The sequence below is a fragment of the Rhododendron vialii genome, chromosome 7a, assembly GCF_030253575.1.
Source record: "Rhododendron vialii isolate Sample 1 chromosome 7a, ASM3025357v1".
Taxonomy (NCBI): domain Eukaryota; kingdom Viridiplantae; phylum Streptophyta; class Magnoliopsida; order Ericales; family Ericaceae; genus Rhododendron; species Rhododendron vialii.
The window spans coordinates 9,054,896-9,072,939 of record NC_080563.1 but is presented as its reverse complement, the minus strand read 5'-3'; the positions used below and the strand labels follow the sequence as shown (position 1 = coordinate 9,072,939).

The following is an 18,044-nucleotide window of genomic DNA, read 5'->3' as shown; positions in this document are numbered from 1 at the left end:
CTTTTGGATTCAAACACAGCTCTGTTTTATTATATAGATGTGTGGGACCCACATATATGTGAAAATTGTATTTAGTGATGTGTTTGAATTGTTGTGTGAATATTGAATAATATTTTTTATTTTGGAGGGGCAAATAAAAAACTCTAGGGGAACAATTGAAATTAGAGAACCCAAATATATACATATAATACAAGGGCTGAACACAGATTCCCCAAAAATGAAATATGCGGCAATGAGCTAGAGTAGGTAAGGATACCTCAGCATGAGAAGATTGCCTCTGATCTCCTTGATGTCCAAAATTGGTTACACTGAAACTCTAGTGCCACTGCTCATTTTTTCTGAGATTAAGCGATTTAGGGCTTAGAAAAGGGGGATTGAGATTAAACAATACTGTTTACAGAGGACATGTATGTACGCATACACGCACGAATGTGTAGAGATGAGATTAAGAGAGAGGGAGGGGAACAAACCTGGTGGAGAGAGGCAGAGTTGTCGGCGCCAAATTCCAATCGTTGGAACACACACACAGAGGAAAGAGAAATAAATCGAGCAAGGGTTAAGAAATTAGACCTTACTACAACAGAGAATCAATCCTGAATGTTGTGACGCGACGATACCATGAAATTTTTTCGTGCGGACTTCGAAGTAGTCGTTATGGTGGTTGTCACCCTTATCACCGGAGGCAACTGATGGCAGTCCGTGGTGACGGCGGTGGCTGGAGATGGATTCTCCATGGTCACACAGGTGCTAATGGTTGAAGTTGGAGGGGCAGAACGTGGAGAGAGCAGGAAGGGAGAGGGAGAGAGAGGCGGCAGAGAGAATTGATCGTGAATTTCGATCTGATTTTAGAAAAATAGGGCAGGGCATTTTTCATGACAAAACATTTGTCTATGAAACGACGTAGTTTCAAATTACCTAGCCTTTGGTGACACCTTTAAAATATTTCAGTGGAGATTAAATTTTACACGGACCCTCCGTGTATGAGGGAGGGTCCGCCCAACCAATTAAAAGAAAACACCTCAAGCTTTTGCTCAGTTTTGTCAGGACAGCCGGAATATTTTTTTCCATTTAGGATCTTATAGAGCAGAAACTTGATTACGAGAGCTGTAGAGACAAAATTTAACTATGACATTTTAGAATAATATGATCAGAATGACAAGAATGAAGCACTTAACTTTTTAATCATATTTTTTAATATAGAAATAGTTGACAAAAATTAAGTACTCTAATTTTTAATCCGTTTGAATCAATGTGAAAATCTTATTATTCTGATCATATTATTCTAAAGGAGCATAATTAAGTTTTATCTGTAAGGCTCTCATAATTTAAGTATATGCTCTTTTGTTTGGGACTCTATAAAACAGAAACTTGATTATGAGAGCCTTAGAGACAAGAATTAATTATGACATTTTAGAATAATAAGATCTTTGCACTGGTCCAAACGGATTAAAAATTGAAACACTTAACTTTTTAACTATATTTTTAATATATAAACAATGACAGCCCAAAAATTTGAACGAGCGCCAAATTAGTCCTCACCCGCCAGGAAGTAAACCCTTGTCGACCAACTTTAATTTTCGGTGACCCAAAACTTGTCACCCAAAGCAAAAACATGTGTCACCGTTAGTTTCTCCCTTTGGCCCTCCCATAATCCAACACTTTCGGTGACATGGTTGAAATTTCTTGTCACTGTTAGTAGCATTTTAGTGACAAGTGTACGATTTTGGGGCCCATATCGGCCTCTCACAAAATAATCCGAAAGGTGTTTGTAAAAAATCAACTCCAACAGATATCAGTAAAAGTTTTCTCAGAAATCGTAGGGCAAAACAGAATTATTCGTCCTACGATTTCTGAAAAAGCCTCACCTTTATCTGTTGGAGCTGATTTCTTATACAAACCCTCCTAAAAATATTTTTAAAAAGATTAGTTCAAATCATTTTGTGGGACCCCGATATGGGCCCCACAAAAATATATGCGCGTAATATGTGAAAAACATTTGTACAAGTAGCATGGTTGCTTGTTTTTGGTGACAAGAAAAACTGACGTCGTTTTGAATGAAAAATTTTTTATTTAACTTTTTATTAGCGCACCAAGTTATTACCAACCCGAGAGGCGCGAAAATTCGAATCTTTCAGTAACAATCTTACGCTTGTCACCAAAACTTGTCTTTGGTGACAAATTTTTAGACCTTTCAGTGACAACTTTACGCTTGTCATCGAAACTTGTCTTCAGTGACAAATTTTTTGTCACCAAATCTCCTCATTATTTGGCGCCCCAGGATCTGGTTACCCAAAGGTTTTCAGTGACAAGTAGTCAAATTTTTTGTCACCATTAAGTATATTCAGTGTCAACACCATTTTTTTGTCACCAAATGGTGTCGAAAGGTGTCACTATTGGTGTTTTTTGTTGTACTGGCGGAGCTTCTTTTTTGACTGCTACCTTTATGTAGATCTTGTTTTCTTCTTTGTCTTTTTGTGTTATTGTTTTAGGTGTTATTATTTAGTAATAATAGTATCATACATTGAAATTCTTACTCTTTCAAAAGAGAAAAAATAGATAATTAAGGATATGACGATTTTGGTTTGACTCTCCCTTTGGTACCATTCCAAAAAAAGTTGAGGATGAATTGTGAAAATAAATACTCCGTAAATGTACAACACACAAAGAATCACATGCAAGAAATAAACCTAGCTATAAATTAAGGTAAATTCATGAATCCACAACGAACAACCAGCTAGTTATAATTTGTTGGTACTGAAAATAATAACAGGCTACCCATGTGCAAATTACTCTCAAACTAGTAATTTTTTCTCATGTGACGACTCCTCATATGATGCAAACTGTGATTGATAATCCCGGCTCTACTAATAAGTCTCGCGTTGTATTTACTATTTACAATTCGTGTTTAAAAAGATTAATTGAGTTGTTAATTATCCTCACATCCTTAGATATTGTTTGCTAATCAATGATGTTTGCATTTCCAACACGACATCGATATTCATCTGAACAATATATGCACCATATATGGCAAGAGAATTGAATAGTCAAGCTCTTATCATTTATTTTTAATTTTCTTTTCGCGAATATAATTCAATCAACTTTTTCAATGTCTGACCTACATACATAGTATTTTTTGGTATAGATGATAAACACATGAAAAAAAAAATACAAGATTAACAACCTAGCTAGATCGTCAAATGACACTGCAATTGACTTCATTTTATGTCACATGAGAGATCATGTAATGAATCGTGACGTGGAAGGATCTTATTCGTCCCAAACAATGTCTCTTTATGGTGGATTAAAGACAAGGGTGATCTGGACATTTGCTTTCGAGGAGAAACAAGAACATCATACATGTATATACTAATGAAATATTAGTCCACAAGTTAGAAGAGTAAAATCTAAGAGTACTACATGAACATGGAACAAGCATTCCTCCTCCACTTGGACAAGTTTCAAGCTTCAGTGTTCTTTTTGAACTTTTTGTTAGGATTTATATTCACAAAAGATTTATTTATCACAAGAATTATATACATACACATAAACGTAAAAACTCAACAAGTAGATACAAGAGAATATACAAGTAATGAAAATAGGATAGATATTGCCTGTGAGAATGAGAGTCGTGTAGTCACTGTCTTAAGGCTAATATTCCTCCCCTCGTGAAGGTTCCACCGGAGTGTACTAGCCCCAAGATTAAACCCAAGAGCTCACAAGCATTCCTCATCCGATGTTCACGACCACCGAGAGGTTTGAACGAGTCACGAACCGAGTTGCCTAACTCTGTAGAAAATAGTTTACGAATACTCTGAAACTCTCTTTCATTTTTTGTGTATACTCTCCATATACTTCCTCTATTTTCCATAACCATCACACTTGTATGGAGTACCAATTTATATAGATGTAATAGGTATTAATAGACATAATAACAATCATAAACTTCCTTAAATCTTGTAACCGATTTTGGTTTAATATAAACATAATTGTGTAACGGAAGAATAATGAGGATGATAATTTTAACATTTATTTTATTAAAAATGTTCCAACAATCCCCCACTTTTTAATAAAATATTCAATAGTTTGACTCTCTTTTTTTTTTTTTTAAAAACAAAGGAGTTTTTAGAATACATACGCGAAAATAAATTGGGCAACTATATACTGTGCAATAGGTGAAGGTGTCTTCCGGACTTGAACCTCACTTAGTGTTAATAGTTTACCTCTGAAGGATCATAGTGAACTATGTCTTGAACTACACCCTTTAAGTCAGAGTTCAACATATCACACACACAGTACCGGTATTGAACTTTCATTCGCGGGTTAGTGCTATTAATGGCCATGCACTCAATCTTGATTCTCATGGAAATTTCTATAGGCTAGCCCAAGCCTCAAAGTCGCGGCCTCACGACAACTCCCACTTAGGTGAATCCTCCGAGGGTACAGTGACGGAATGTATCTTGCGAGAAAATCCTCGCCTTGGATTCATTAAGGGTTAAAACCCATCCTCAACCTGTCACTTCTTCAGCACTGTGCCTTAGGAATGAGCAGGAGAGCAACACTATATGGTGTCTCCTAATTTTTCTTTAGTGCTGGTATCAAGCCACGCAATATGGATTGTTTTTACCCATTGAATCTCCTTCATGGGATCTCCAGTCATAGAGATTGGGTTACCTCCCTAGGTGACTTCCTATAGGCTTTGCTCATTCCCCTCGACAATTTTTAGGATCTAGCCTTGTGCTAGTCCAGAGGCAATTACTCCTCTTGGGAGTCAACAATACTTAATATGCCTCAATTTTTTCTTTATTGTACTTCGCATGCATGCTTCGGCTTCTTAAGCCTTTTATCGGTTCAAACCTCAAACTTCGTCTTGCTAGCTTACAAAATGCACCTGTATAAATTTCAAACACAACTTGCCAATATAAAATTAGTATTATGAATTTCTCAATAAGAAATATCCAATCAATATTTTCACAGAAATTAGAACTCCTGCATGCATAAAGGGAGTTTTGTTCACCTTTAAAGAATTTGGCCAATGGACAAGTATATAACACAATTTAAAGAGACATGACTCTTCTTGACATTATATGGCTTGAAAGCATGTTCCCAAATCATAAAAAACGTACCATTCAAGAGAAACATTTTTTTCCTTAAGTCTAGAAAAAATAAAACATTTGAAACCTTTTAAGTGACGAAAACCCTTGAATTCTCTTAAATCTAAAATATTGGAAACCTTTTCAGACGATCAAAGATGAAAATACTTTCCTGTATTTTTCCCAAATACTAAGATAGTTCCCAAATACTAAGATAGTTGAGAGATTTATACAAATTTACCAAGAATATAATACAGAAACCATTTTTATTCATAAATAACCCCCACATTTCGATCCTCTTTTTTTTTTTTTTCCCCCTTAGCCATAGGCATTCAACTTAGCTTGTAGTAAAGTAGAACTTGATTACTAGTATTAACCAAGCATTATTTTCAACTTATTTAGAAAAAACAAAGTTTTACCTTTTTTAGAAAAGTTTAATATTCATTAAATTGTATGACAAGTTCTGAAACTTACACAAAGCAAATATGCTTCAACATTCCCCCACAAGTTTCAAAACTTCAATCAACCAATGCACAATAGAAAATACACCTTCTCATTACAGAGCCATATGCTCGCAAAGTACGTAGCAGGAACATTTACTATCATGGGTTACAAATCTCAATAATCCAATTTCAAGACATTGCAACCGAATAATAATCAACAGAAGAGCTACAAACAAGATTTAATCCTTGTGCACTGTTTCTAATTCTTGTGGAAGTATTTTTAACTCACTTTTCCTTTACAGAGAACATTGTTTAAAAATTGATCATAGATGTTATGAACTACTCAAATCTCTACCCAAACAAATACTTTACTCATGGCAACAAAAAGTCATGAAGTATTTAATTTCCCATCATTGTGTTCTATCAAATCAAAACCGTGAAAACTATTATTTAGACGAAGACTGGGCACTAAAATGATAAAGTCCCAAAAGTTCCACAAAAATATCCACCACCCATGTGCAAAATGGTTACGCTAACTTTAAACCTTGCAATTTACGTGATCGTTTAGAATGAAACCTTTTTGTCTTTTTACAAGGAAGCAGAATAAAGTGTCTTTTTTTTTTTTCCAAAATAGTTACTCCTACAATGACTCTGCTGATATTGTAGAACCTCTAAGAATAGTGGTGACCACTGAGATTACTCAAATCGTTAGATGTGGCAGTCACTACAAAGAAAAATGAATAGATGATCATTTTGTTTCCCGTACAAAACCTATCAAAATCTCATAGTGTATACATAGATACTTGGACCATAAAGTACACAAAATCTTTTACTTACAACCATGATAACCCATGAGTCACAAAATAACCACGTTCTAGGTGATATCAAACGGTAATTCTACGGCTCCAACCTGTGAAATCAATCATAAAACACTTCCACCAACAAAAGGTAAGTACAAATCTTGATCTAAGGAACCCCCTGGCATTTTCCTTTTAACACAAAATACACAAACTATTTTTTGTTCCTATCCCAAGAAAACCAAAACTAGTAATGTTTTCCAAATCTCGTAAAGAAGGGGGCACCAATAGAACAAAATTCCAAAGCATTGAACTCCAATTCAGAAAAATGTTAGCAGAGTGCAATGAGCAAATCAACCATGCTATCATTACATATAAGTCTAAAATATTAACGCTTTGCCTTCTTGAAGAGCTGAGGTTGGTAGTCAAAGAAATATGATATAAGCCATTATTGATTAACATATCACGTAAATACAATCACTTAGTATTAATCAAGCATTTTATGATCATCAATCTCATGTTTGTAACGGCCACAATATGTGGCAAATATCACGCTCAAGCATTTATAACATATAAAGGAGGTTGTGTCGGTTACTCTTCTATTATTATATACGTCATTGATACATATCCTAATTATAACAAATTTTAGTGGACAAGAATTTTTTTTAAAAATCTGGATACCATCTTGTCTGTTTTCCAAAACTCAATCGTAAAGACTGAAATCAACAGGAAAAATGCACAACCACTAGACTATTCAACAACAATAGTCGGGACTAAAATATATCTATAAGCAACAACATTCTTCACACTGAATCCGATAAACACGAAACCAAATATGTCAACTATTTCCCTAGAATCAGATTACCTTTAACATTCAGGAAAAACCTTCTGTTTTCCACAAAATCAAGCACTAATTGTCAAACTTTAACCTTGCTAATCAACAAACCACATGATAAAGTCAATAAATTGTTATTTGCCAAACCAAATAAATACAACTTATAAACATTCTTTCACTGATCTGTGAGTTACAAACTTTGAAAAGTCAAATGTATTCACAGCCCACATTTATTAAGTACTGCTATCAGTTACAAAAGGAAAAACAACAGTTTTTTTTTTTCCTTTCAGTACCCAATTTCTGTTAATACAATTACTAAAGTTTATAAAACAAACCTTAAATGATAGTCTAATCATTAGTAATTGGGTAGAATAGCATTCAGAAAATTTGAACAAAACGTAAATCTAGTAGAGACTTCTATTCAAAATAGTGTAAAGGAGGTCTACGGTACTTTGTAACCAAATGAAAGACTGAACTCTTGTTTTCTCGTAAACCACTTTCGGTCTCACAAACAGGTATGTAAATTCTCCCAGAAACTGTTTTATCAAAATTAGAAAACACCGTATTCCCAATTTCCCATAAAGAATTTTTCTTAAGATTGTGGCAAAAACTGTACAGAAAAGTTTAGTAATGGAATTCACTATTTTCTGAAAATTCCAAATTGATTTACAAAAACGTAAATGCACGCTTGTCACTGTCAATCATTGCAAACCAGATTTAATATCGGAGAACCTATTTAATTAAATCAAGACTTTTTTGAAACAAATATATGCTTAAGGAAAATAAATAAAAGTCTCATAACTTTCCTTTTTGTACCGAAAGCAGAAACAGAGTTCAACATTTGTCCACCCAATGAATTCTAGCATCAAAATACATGCTTTCTATAGTATCCAATAAATTCTAACCAAACTGACAATCCGTGAAGCTCGAATAATATATATAGAGATGCAGTAAAATTATGCAGTAGCAAGTCAAGTAACTCAACAATTTAGCATCGACTCCCAAATCTCCTTTTATCGAATACTTGAACAGAATTACTTCTGATTATGACATGTAAAGTTGCAAACTCATCATAATATGTGGAAATCATAATGCCAGATTCATCTATGAACAAAGCAAAAATAAATAAATAAAACCACATATTCTTTTCCATGGAGTAGTAGCACGGAAAAAATTTGATAAGCGCCAAATATCATGCATGGTTGATATAGGGAGAAATGATACAAATCCTCACATGGTAACAAACATGGTTTACAACAGTTCTTGACGACATATCATCACCATTTTGCTTTATGATTTGTTCTCAAATAACACGTGTACCTGTAGCAGTAGTCACTAGCCATGCGTGCGTGTAAGAATAGAAACTGACTTTTTTTTTCCTAGAAAGAATAAAAACATGACTTCACTGTTCCAATTTATTGAGAGATAAATATTAGCCTTAACTGTTAGGATTTATATTCACAAAAGATTTATTTATCACAAGAATTATATACGTACACATAAACATAAAAACTCAACAAGTAGATACAAGAGAATATACAAGTAATGAAAATAGGATAGATATTGTCTGTGAGAATAAGAGTCGTGTAGTCATTGTCTTAAGGCTAATATTCCTCCCCTCGTGAAGGTTTCACCGGAGTGTACTAGCCCCAAGATTAAACCCAAGAGCTCACAAGCATTCCTCATCCGATGTTCACGACCACCGAGAGGTTTGAACGAGTCACGAACCGAATTGCCCAACTCTGTAGAAAATAGTTTATGAATACTGTGAAACTCTCTTTCATTTTTTGTGTATACTCTCCATATGCTTCCTCTATTTTCCATAACCATCATGTAACGAAAGAATAATGAGGATGATAATTTTAACATTTATTTTATTAAAAATGTTCCAACACTTTTCTTCGTTTCTGTCAATGTCAAATTTGTGACAGCAAGTAATACAGCAACATGCAGAATCCATGTGTCTCTTCTTCACTTGTGTGTTTATTTATGTGTTTGTTGTTTTCGTGTCGTAGTTAGCTTTACTTTTTCAATGTTTATCGTCTAGAAGACGATAAAAACTTGTTCACGAATCTTTATGTGAATAGTTGTTTACGGAGGTAAATTTTGGAGTGTCCAAAGTGTTTTGAATTTTTCCGGAGAAGAGTTAAAACTCTTTCTCGAAAAAGTTTTATTTAAATTCCGACCGTCCAAAGCCGAAACGGACGACTGAAATCGCGCGGCTACGTGAATAGCCTATTTACCGCGGCTTCGTGAATAAGTCTATCTCCTAAAAAAATTTCGAAGTTCGAGAATTTTCCTAGTTGTTTTGTTTTGACCTTCCATCTTAGGTGGCGAAAGGAGAAAAAACAAGTTTTTATATGTTGTACGACTCCCTCTCTTTGAAATGGAACAATGTTAGAATAGACAGACCAACTTTGTATGCTCAATTTTCTTTGTACTTTCAGAATTTTCGGGCCAATTTACGTGTATCCCGATCAATTTTCTGCTCAAATCACTACGGCAAATTTTCGCTTTCGCCCAACTTTTTTTTATTCAGCATTCTATTTCACTGCTTGGTTATTAATAACAATCTTCTTGTTTAAATATACGTCTGTGCGAATAATAAATTTTTGGTGAATCACATTTTCAAATGTACAAAGTAAAATAAAACCGGTGAGGAAAACGATAATACGTAACAGCCTTATAATTCATTCATGGATAGAGTACATTAACTGAAACGACATTAAAAAACTGAGGAACATTAATGTAAATTCTTTCAACTTACAATAATCGATTTTTTTTAATCGACAAAAGTGATATTTTATTACAATATATTCAATGCTTAGCTGATCTTTATTTTCAGTCCATGAATCCCTAAGCTAGCTAGCGTACACTAGGATTACACGAAAGTACAAAGAATTCGTTCTGAATCTCCGGTTTTGAACTAGAAATACACAAAAGTTCAAAGAGAATAAATTATTTATACCGTCGTTGTAAATATTTGTTTCCTCCAAATCAATTGCATTGCGACATGTGTCAAAATATTAATCCCAATTAATAAAATATGACGACATGGCGCAATACAATTGATTTGGATGAGACAAATGTTTATACCGGCTGTGTAAGAAATTTATTCTCAAGTTCAAACCCTGACCAAATTTGAACCATTTATTATACTAATGTATAGTCAAAATTTGGACTGTCGCGACCCATCCAAAACTTGGACCAACGAGAATATGAACCTCGAAAATTACTACTCCCTCCGTTCCACAATTACTGTCCCGTTCGGTCTCCGATGAAAATTTTAAATTGTTAATATCTTTCAATCTACAATGTTTTTAAAGATTTTAAAATTTTTGTATAATAAAACTAATTGAGATCTATCATATAAGATCCATATTACATGTAAAATTCATTATAGATTGAAAGATATTAACAATTTAAATTTTACATTGGAGACCGAACGGGACAGTCATTTTGGAACGGAGAGAGTAGATGGTTGATCGAGTAGAAGATGAAGATAGGCTAGACTGAGTGTAATTTTGTTCACCCTCAATAAAAGAGGGTGAACGTTACACTCCTTCCTATTGGTTGAAATAGTATGGATCCCACCACAAAGTGATGTCATGCTTATCATGCAATACACTTTTTGGTAAGCATGACATCACTTTATGGCAACAAATAGGAATGAATGTAATGTTCACCCTCTTAAGGGGTGGATGAACAAAACTCAACTCGGCTAGACTTTGAACATGTCCAAGCAACACTCCGTAGCAAGCCCTCTGTTCCAAAACTTGTCATAGTACTCCTGGTACGTGAATTTCTTGTACACTGCCGGTCGTCGGTCCTCGTCGTCGACCAACTCCGGCGCTGGACCTATCACAGCGTCGGGAGAGGGGCAGTAAAATGTCGGGATCGAAATCCGTTCTCTGTCGCTGTTCACCACGGCTCGATGCAGCACACTCTTGTATCGATCGTTGCTAATAACCTAATCAAAATTCAAACGAGCACGTACATGAAAAACAAATGAGGTGAAATAGCAGAAATATCTTATTACCCATATAAAATTACTGATTCCCTACGAGACCACACACACACAAACAAAATGAGACAAAAAATTTAAATAGCGGACCCTGTCCTAATTAATTAGGACACTGAATTTTTGTTTTTAGTTCATTTACTTGAGTGAACATGCTGTCGTTGTTCATACTCCCGGAGTACTGAATTACCCTTCAAATTACTAACAAAGCAGGGGTAAAGCACTGTTTCGGTGCGGGCTGCGAGAGCGGTACTAAGTCCCTTTAAAGGAGGAGAGTTGTGCACTAGGTAGCATAGCCAGCAAATAAAAAAAAACCTCCTTAGATCACTATGACAAGAATCCGATTATGAACACGACAAATGCTAGGGCGTTCCCTTCGAGCGACGCATTGTACCCGCTTCATGGTGCTTCGAGGATATTATATGGAACGTGATGTCCTTGGTAGAACTCAATGAAAAACAAGATATTATAAAATTATATAGCCGACCCCAATTAATTGGTACTTAAGGTTGGATTTGGTTTGGTTTATTAAACACGACCGGTAATAGTAAACCAACAATTAAATACAGAGGGATTAATACTTTTAGGAACGCGCAAATTTAAATCTGTTGAGATTAATTTATTATATTAAAAACAATTAACTAAGCATCGTACTGATTCAAACATTGACTATACATTTACCTGCATTTGATCTCCAATATTGATGATGAAGGTATTAGGTATGGGATTGACAGCTACCCATTTTCCCTTATGCAAAACCTGCAACCCGGGCACATCATCTTGAAGAAGAATTGTGATCAGGTTCGGGTCAGTGTGACCCGGTAACCCGTAAGTCAACTCCGGTTCGGGACACGGCGGGTAATAGTTCATAGCCATGTGTTGGCCATGGCTGCCAAGTTGTCCACTGACGTAGTCTCTGTCAAGGCCTAAGCTCTCTGATATGGCTCCAAGCAGCCTCAGAGTTAGCCCTCTTACGCTCGTGCAGTACTCCGCCACTTCCTCCCTGCACATCCATAAATACCATCAATAATAGGACTAATTCTGAGGCTGCTTGGAGCCATATCGTGCAGTATTGCACATTTTACAATACGTTATAATGTGGGATTCACGTGCATCGAACAATTCGGAAATACAAAGATGTTCGAATTTGTGTCCCTCTGTTTGTGTCGGTGGCGTCATACCTTTTTCGCGGAACAATATGGCAGACCATTAGATATTTAGATTAATGCGCACCTGAAAGACGGAGGTTTTGTGGGCCAGTCGTGCACGTAGTTTTGAAGTGGGTAACAATGGAGCCTCAAGAAATCTCTCCAGTTGGAAACCTTCTCCGTCTGAACGTTGAAGCTAGTGGACAGCCTTGTAGTCTTAGAAACCTTCTCCGTCTGAACGTTGAAGCTAGTGGACAGCCTTGTAGTCTTAGAAGGGTCATCTGAGTAGTTTTTCAACCTCTCGCTCTCCGGCAACTGGAAAAACTCCCTAGCTATCCTCTGTACGTTCTCGATCATCGTCTCCGGTACCCCATGGTTTTTAACCTGATCATATACATAAACATTGTACGCTAATCGAAATGCTAGAACCACAACACTACGAACACAATAGAAAGTGCACAGCCTCAGCCCTCATGTTTGTGAGCTTTGCATCTAATGTATTGTGAGACCCATTTGCGTCAGACAATTACAAACACATCCATGTCTGGATTCATGCTCTTCTGCATGAACAAGTAGCAATATTACGCTTGATACGTACAAATTAATATGACAAATGTAAAAAACACACCTGAAAGAAACCGTGGTGTTGGCACGCAAGACCAATCTTTTCGATGACATGCGAGTGGTCTAGGCCGTGGAGGCCCTGAAGATCAATAACCGGAATGAGGTTGGAACCCTCCAATTTCTCGACCTCTATCAGATTCGGACGGTCGGAAATCGGTCGGATGTAATTGGATGGGACGTGGTTCACGCTAGATACGAGGTCGGTTAGGAGTAGATTCATTCTGGACATCCCCTGTCTTTTTATTTCTGGCTATCGACCTGTTTAGAAATGTAGGGATGTGATGGAATATAGCGGCTTTGTTTGATTGGTAGTTTAGTTTAGTTTAATTTTGGTAGTGGGTGGAGAGAAAAATAAGGTAATGATTGAAAAGAAGGATAATGATTGGGAAGAGATAAAGAGAGATGAGAAAGTAGATAAATAGTGTAATGATTTGAGAAAGAAATATGGTAATTATTAAAAAACAAGAAAAATTTTAAAATTAGTCTAATGGGCTGAAAATAGTAAGTGTATAAATAGGTATTAAAGAGTGTATAAAGTACACAAAAATATGTGTTTTCCTTATCTTCTAGCGTGTTTATCGTCAGCCCAGTAAGCTGACAATAGCAAGACCGAAAAAACAAAACTAAAATAGAAAACCAACACAGCGCCTGTGTTTTTAACTTTGGTGGGATGACAATGGATATGCTCTAGCGTTACACCTCCCGCGTATATATAGGCCCCAGAATGACAAGATTATTATGAATTTGAACTACTGCTGTCCAACTGCCCAACTATGCGGCGTAAATATTAATATTCTGGGAGTACCGTTACGTGATACTTCAAACCATTTTACAATTACATATTCTAGTATGATCCATACACTTAGTGATAGACCCCACAATAATATGTAATTGTAAAGTAATTCGAAGTACCATGTGACAATACTCTCGGATTATTGTATAATTTCACAACTATGTTTACGTCACTTTCATATTCAAATTCGAGATGGTAGGATGTTGCATTCACATGTCACCACTGTTTTCAAAATTAGTAATTTTTGCATTCCTCTCCTATTCTTCTCCGTAGACTTCCATCGAGAAAATATTTTAAAAAAATCAACGGTTTAGATCATTTGGATAGGCTCCACAATCGATCGGTCCCCTTTTACGTCGGTCCATGGTGTTTCACATTAAAAAAAGACTAAGAACCTAGTTTTTATTTTTTTTAAATTGAGAGAGTCTTTTTCAATTTGGGTTTGACTTTTAGTAGGCCTATCAATGGACCACCTTATGAAATTCGGATTCAGATTTGTAAAAGACTCTCGGATTTATGAAATTCGAATTTGGATTCTGTTTGATTCAGATTATTTCAGACCACTTTAAGGTTGTGTTCTTATGAACTTAATTTAAATTGACAATTTTTTTTTCTAAAAAGTGGTTATTTATCAATATTTAGATAAAAGTAAAAAAAATTTACTTTTTCGATTATTCTCATCTAGACGAATCAATAACTTATGAAAAATTGGCATAAAATTAACAAATATAAAAAAAATTCAAATAAAAACAATTTTTAAATTTAAGTTAAATCCAAACAACAGCAAAATCAAATCTGGGGTCTTGAGAGCTCCAGCTCCAATACCGGCAAAAATGTGGGGCTTGGGCGGGTGGGCAGCTGTCAATTGATGGATCTCAAATTCTAAACTCAGTGATGTCATGGTGATAACTGATAAACGAGGCTGACCTCCCACAACATGTGAGCACAGCTAGCTCCGACATATCATCGTGGCACATGATGTCACGGCGATGACATTAGCACGAAGAATTTGGCAGACGCGGTGGCCGACCCACGCCTTCATCGCACATTTTAGGTCTTTCAATTGATCGTACATTACGCAGATCAAAAAAAAACTGATCGTACATTACGAAATCGGTCTTGCTATTGTCAGCCCACTGGGCTGACGATAAACACATTAGAAGATAAGGAAAACACGTATTTCTGTGTATTTTTTTGTATCTTTTAATACACATTCACACACTTACTATTATCAGTCCATTGGGCTGATTTTAGAATTTTCCTTACGAAATTGGCCTTTCAACCTTTCTCTACAGGTAGGGGCATCGATTCACAGTTTAATTGATCGCCAAAAAAACCCAATCTTTTATTGATAGTTTTGGAAGTAAATACATTATTTTTTAAATCCGGTGTCTAACAATTGTCTAAATTTTACAACACACTAAAACATAAATTCCAAGCTAAAAATTGATGCGAACTAGTAATTGAATTGATGCAAAAATTAAACCATTAACACTCAAGTACATTGCTCTTTTGACAAATTGATGTGCTCTTAACATCTCCCTAATTTAAAATTGAAGGTAGTTTCTTTTTTGTCAATTAATAGGAGGATATTATTTACATTATGTATAACTTACGGAATTCAAATCACTAAACAATGCATCAATTGGTGAGAATTCACGAGACAATTAAGTCACTTACTTTATCGATTCAAAAAATAAACCCATCATAGAATAATAATAAAAAACAAAGAAGAAAAGAGTCTTTCAAAGGGGAGAGACGATTATTGGTTCTTTCCATCAGCAAAATTCAACCCTTTGACATCTCAAATTACGATTGTACCATAGTAACCAACTAAGCTAAATCCCGTTGCACGAGAAAATTAACCATTTATCACGTGGTGCTCCAGAGCTCTCTCAACTCCACGGCTCCATCACCAATGAAAAAAGACATACAGAAGAGACATACTGAATACGGACCTCGCTGCGTAAGGTTTTTAACTTTACACGGCGGATACGAGGAGTAGTATCGACATAACGTCTACATCAGCTAACGCAATTAAAGAGTGAAAATGGCTTCCGTCAGCACGATGACATCATCCGTAACTGAAGTGCTAGCTTGTCAATTGGGACCACAATAACCACTGGGATTGCAGCACAGTTGGTAACTCCTGACTCTTCCTTGTAGGAGATCAGGATTCGAGTTCCGTGATGGGTGATTTATAGGTTCAAGACTATGGATAATCCATGAATCTTTTGTAGACTAACTTACTAATTTTCCACACTAATCTTCTGTCGATGTATACAATATTGACCAAAAAAAATTGGGACCACAATAGATTCACAGATAGGAAAATAAAATGAATCTCCAAATTGTAGTCCTTTCATAAAGTTACTTTTTGTACGAAATTACTTGTAATTTTCAAGTTTAAAAATAATATATTTATAAAAATGGTATAATATGAATCTTATTTTATAGATCTCGATAATATTTTTTGAACGGGGTAAAAAAAATTAAAAAATTATTTTAGTAAATAATTTATTTTTAAATTTAAAAATTACACGTAATTTCATAGGAGACCAATTTTATGAAACGAATGAGTAATTAAATGAAGCGTGTTCTTTTTTTAGTCTCAAAACTCCTGCACATAGTTTTTAATAAATTTTTTCTATCTCTCCATTCATTATTCTTAAAAATCACTCTCAAACCCAAACCAAAAAGAGAATTTATTAGGGCACCTTGGGCAAATTTCTCCGACACTAGATTTTTATTTGTTTTCTCTAATATTGGCACATACTATATATATGCATGATTGGATACACGTTTATTTTCAACTCACACAAAAAGATAAATGTGCTCTAATCATGCATTTATCAACATTCGATAAACATGAATTTTGGTGTGATTAATACTTATGAAGGGCCTTATTAAATGAACATTCTCATTCATCAACATGATGGATCACATATGCTAATGAGACAAATCGGTTGTAAAAGTAGGAGTGTGAGACTTGAGTAGGCTTTCCCATTTAAAAAAAAAAAAAAGGGAACTAAAAGTAATTGGATGGGATAACATGATCTTATTTATATAATCATTCTGTTTTAAAAGGCAATCTTATTTAATGATTTGTAATGCTCAATTTATTAAGTGTCAGTGTGTACGTCATTTATGCAAGAAGACAAAGTTAAAATTCACGCTAGTAGCGTTACATAGGAACGCGGATTACTTTATGTGCACAATCACATGATTCACACATCTGAAGATAATTAAGGAATCATCAAATTAAATTATCATTTCATTGTTAGGTACAATTAGGCTCAATTCAGATGACATAGATTTTGAAAAAATTCAAATAAAATCGAGATGTCGTATCCCCACGAGTCCCCGTTTCGCTATGATTCTTTTTTTTTAAATACTTATTTTCTGTTTTATGATATACTTATTCTCTCACAATACAATACATCACATTTAATTTAAAAATTAGTAATTATTTGAAAAATAAGTACTTATTTTCCTTAGCAGAATGGATCCGAACAAACTAAGATAGTATACTGTAATTCCTAATAACATGTCTAATAGTAACTCGGAATTCTATTCTTTGGCCTAGAAATCTAATCCTTCCATCCGAAAATGACAATCCTAAATTCCGAATTCAATTCATTAAAAAAATAGCAATCACTTCTCGAAAGTTCTGACAAAATCTTCTATGGCAAGAATTCCGAATGCAATCCAAATATGCTGCGTTTGGTTTAAGATTTGAAAAGTTTTTTGAAAAATAGTAGGGGTAATTGTGGGGGTGGTTTTCTTCGTGATCCTTCCTGTATAGCTGTCTCCGTGTGTAGAGCCGTGAGAGATAACGCCGGTCTTGGTGTACCTGCAGAACCGGAGGGGGATGTTCCTCCGGGAAGAAGTTTCGACGAACTTGTCAGTAAGTGGAGAAGAGAAGAAGTTTAGTGAGAAAATATGCTAGTAGAGGGAGGAGAGTGTTGTTGTCCAAGAGTTCCGAGAGAGTTTCTTAGTGGTCATGCTCTTCTATTTATAGGCGAAGGGGTAGAGTGCTGAGCAAGTTGGCCCTACTTTCCACGTGTCGCTTAATGTTCGGATGGTGTCCTGCAGCTGGGCCATTTAATGTATACCATTTCTCTAGTTTTACAGAGGCACATTGGTCGATGTCAGAAAGGTCACATCGTTCAGAGATGTCACTTCGAATATCAGAAAGGACAGCTTACTTATCAAAAAATATTTCTGGAAGGTTCCGTAATTGCCTGTATTCGGTGGAGCCCACTTCTGACACAATATGAGGCTCCGAGCACC

At 35.4% G+C, this 18,044-nt stretch overlaps 2 protein-coding genes across 3 annotated transcripts in view; one reads left to right on the top strand and one right to left on the bottom strand.

Moving 5' to 3' along the window:
* The window catches only part of LOC131331929 (subtilisin-like protease SBT3.5), a 90,258-nt gene that overhangs the window by 38,314 nt on the left and 33,900 nt on the right, over nucleotides 1-18,044 (top strand). The gene's annotated exons all lie outside the window — the stretch shown is intronic.
* Nucleotides 9,884-13,645, bottom strand: LOC131331933 (protein DMR6-LIKE OXYGENASE 2-like). Its single transcript, XM_058365903.1, has 6 exons — nucleotides 12,963-13,645; nucleotides 12,560-12,718; nucleotides 12,420-12,508; nucleotides 11,868-12,189; nucleotides 10,894-11,135; nucleotides 9,884-10,679 (listed from the first exon to the last, which is right to left on the bottom strand). The coding sequence occupies exons 1-6, from the start codon at nucleotides 13,185-13,187 to the stop codon at nucleotides 10,673-10,675; spliced, it is 1,044 nt and encodes a 347-aa protein (XP_058221886.1). The 5' UTR covers nucleotides 13,188-13,645; the 3' UTR covers nucleotides 9,884-10,672.

Coding starts and splice junctions, on each gene's coding strand:
- LOC131331933 (XM_058365903.1), bottom strand. CDS start 13,187: ATGTCCAGAATGAATCTACTCCTAACCGACCTCGTATCTAGCGTGAAC. Junction 12,509..12,559: donor TCAACGTTCAGACGGAGAAG/GTTTCTAAGACT, acceptor CAGACGGAGAAG/GTTTCCAACTGGAGAGATTT. Junction 11,136..11,867: donor ATATTGGAGATCAAATGCAG/GTAAATGTATAG, acceptor AATTTTGATTAG/GTTATTAGCAACGATCGATA.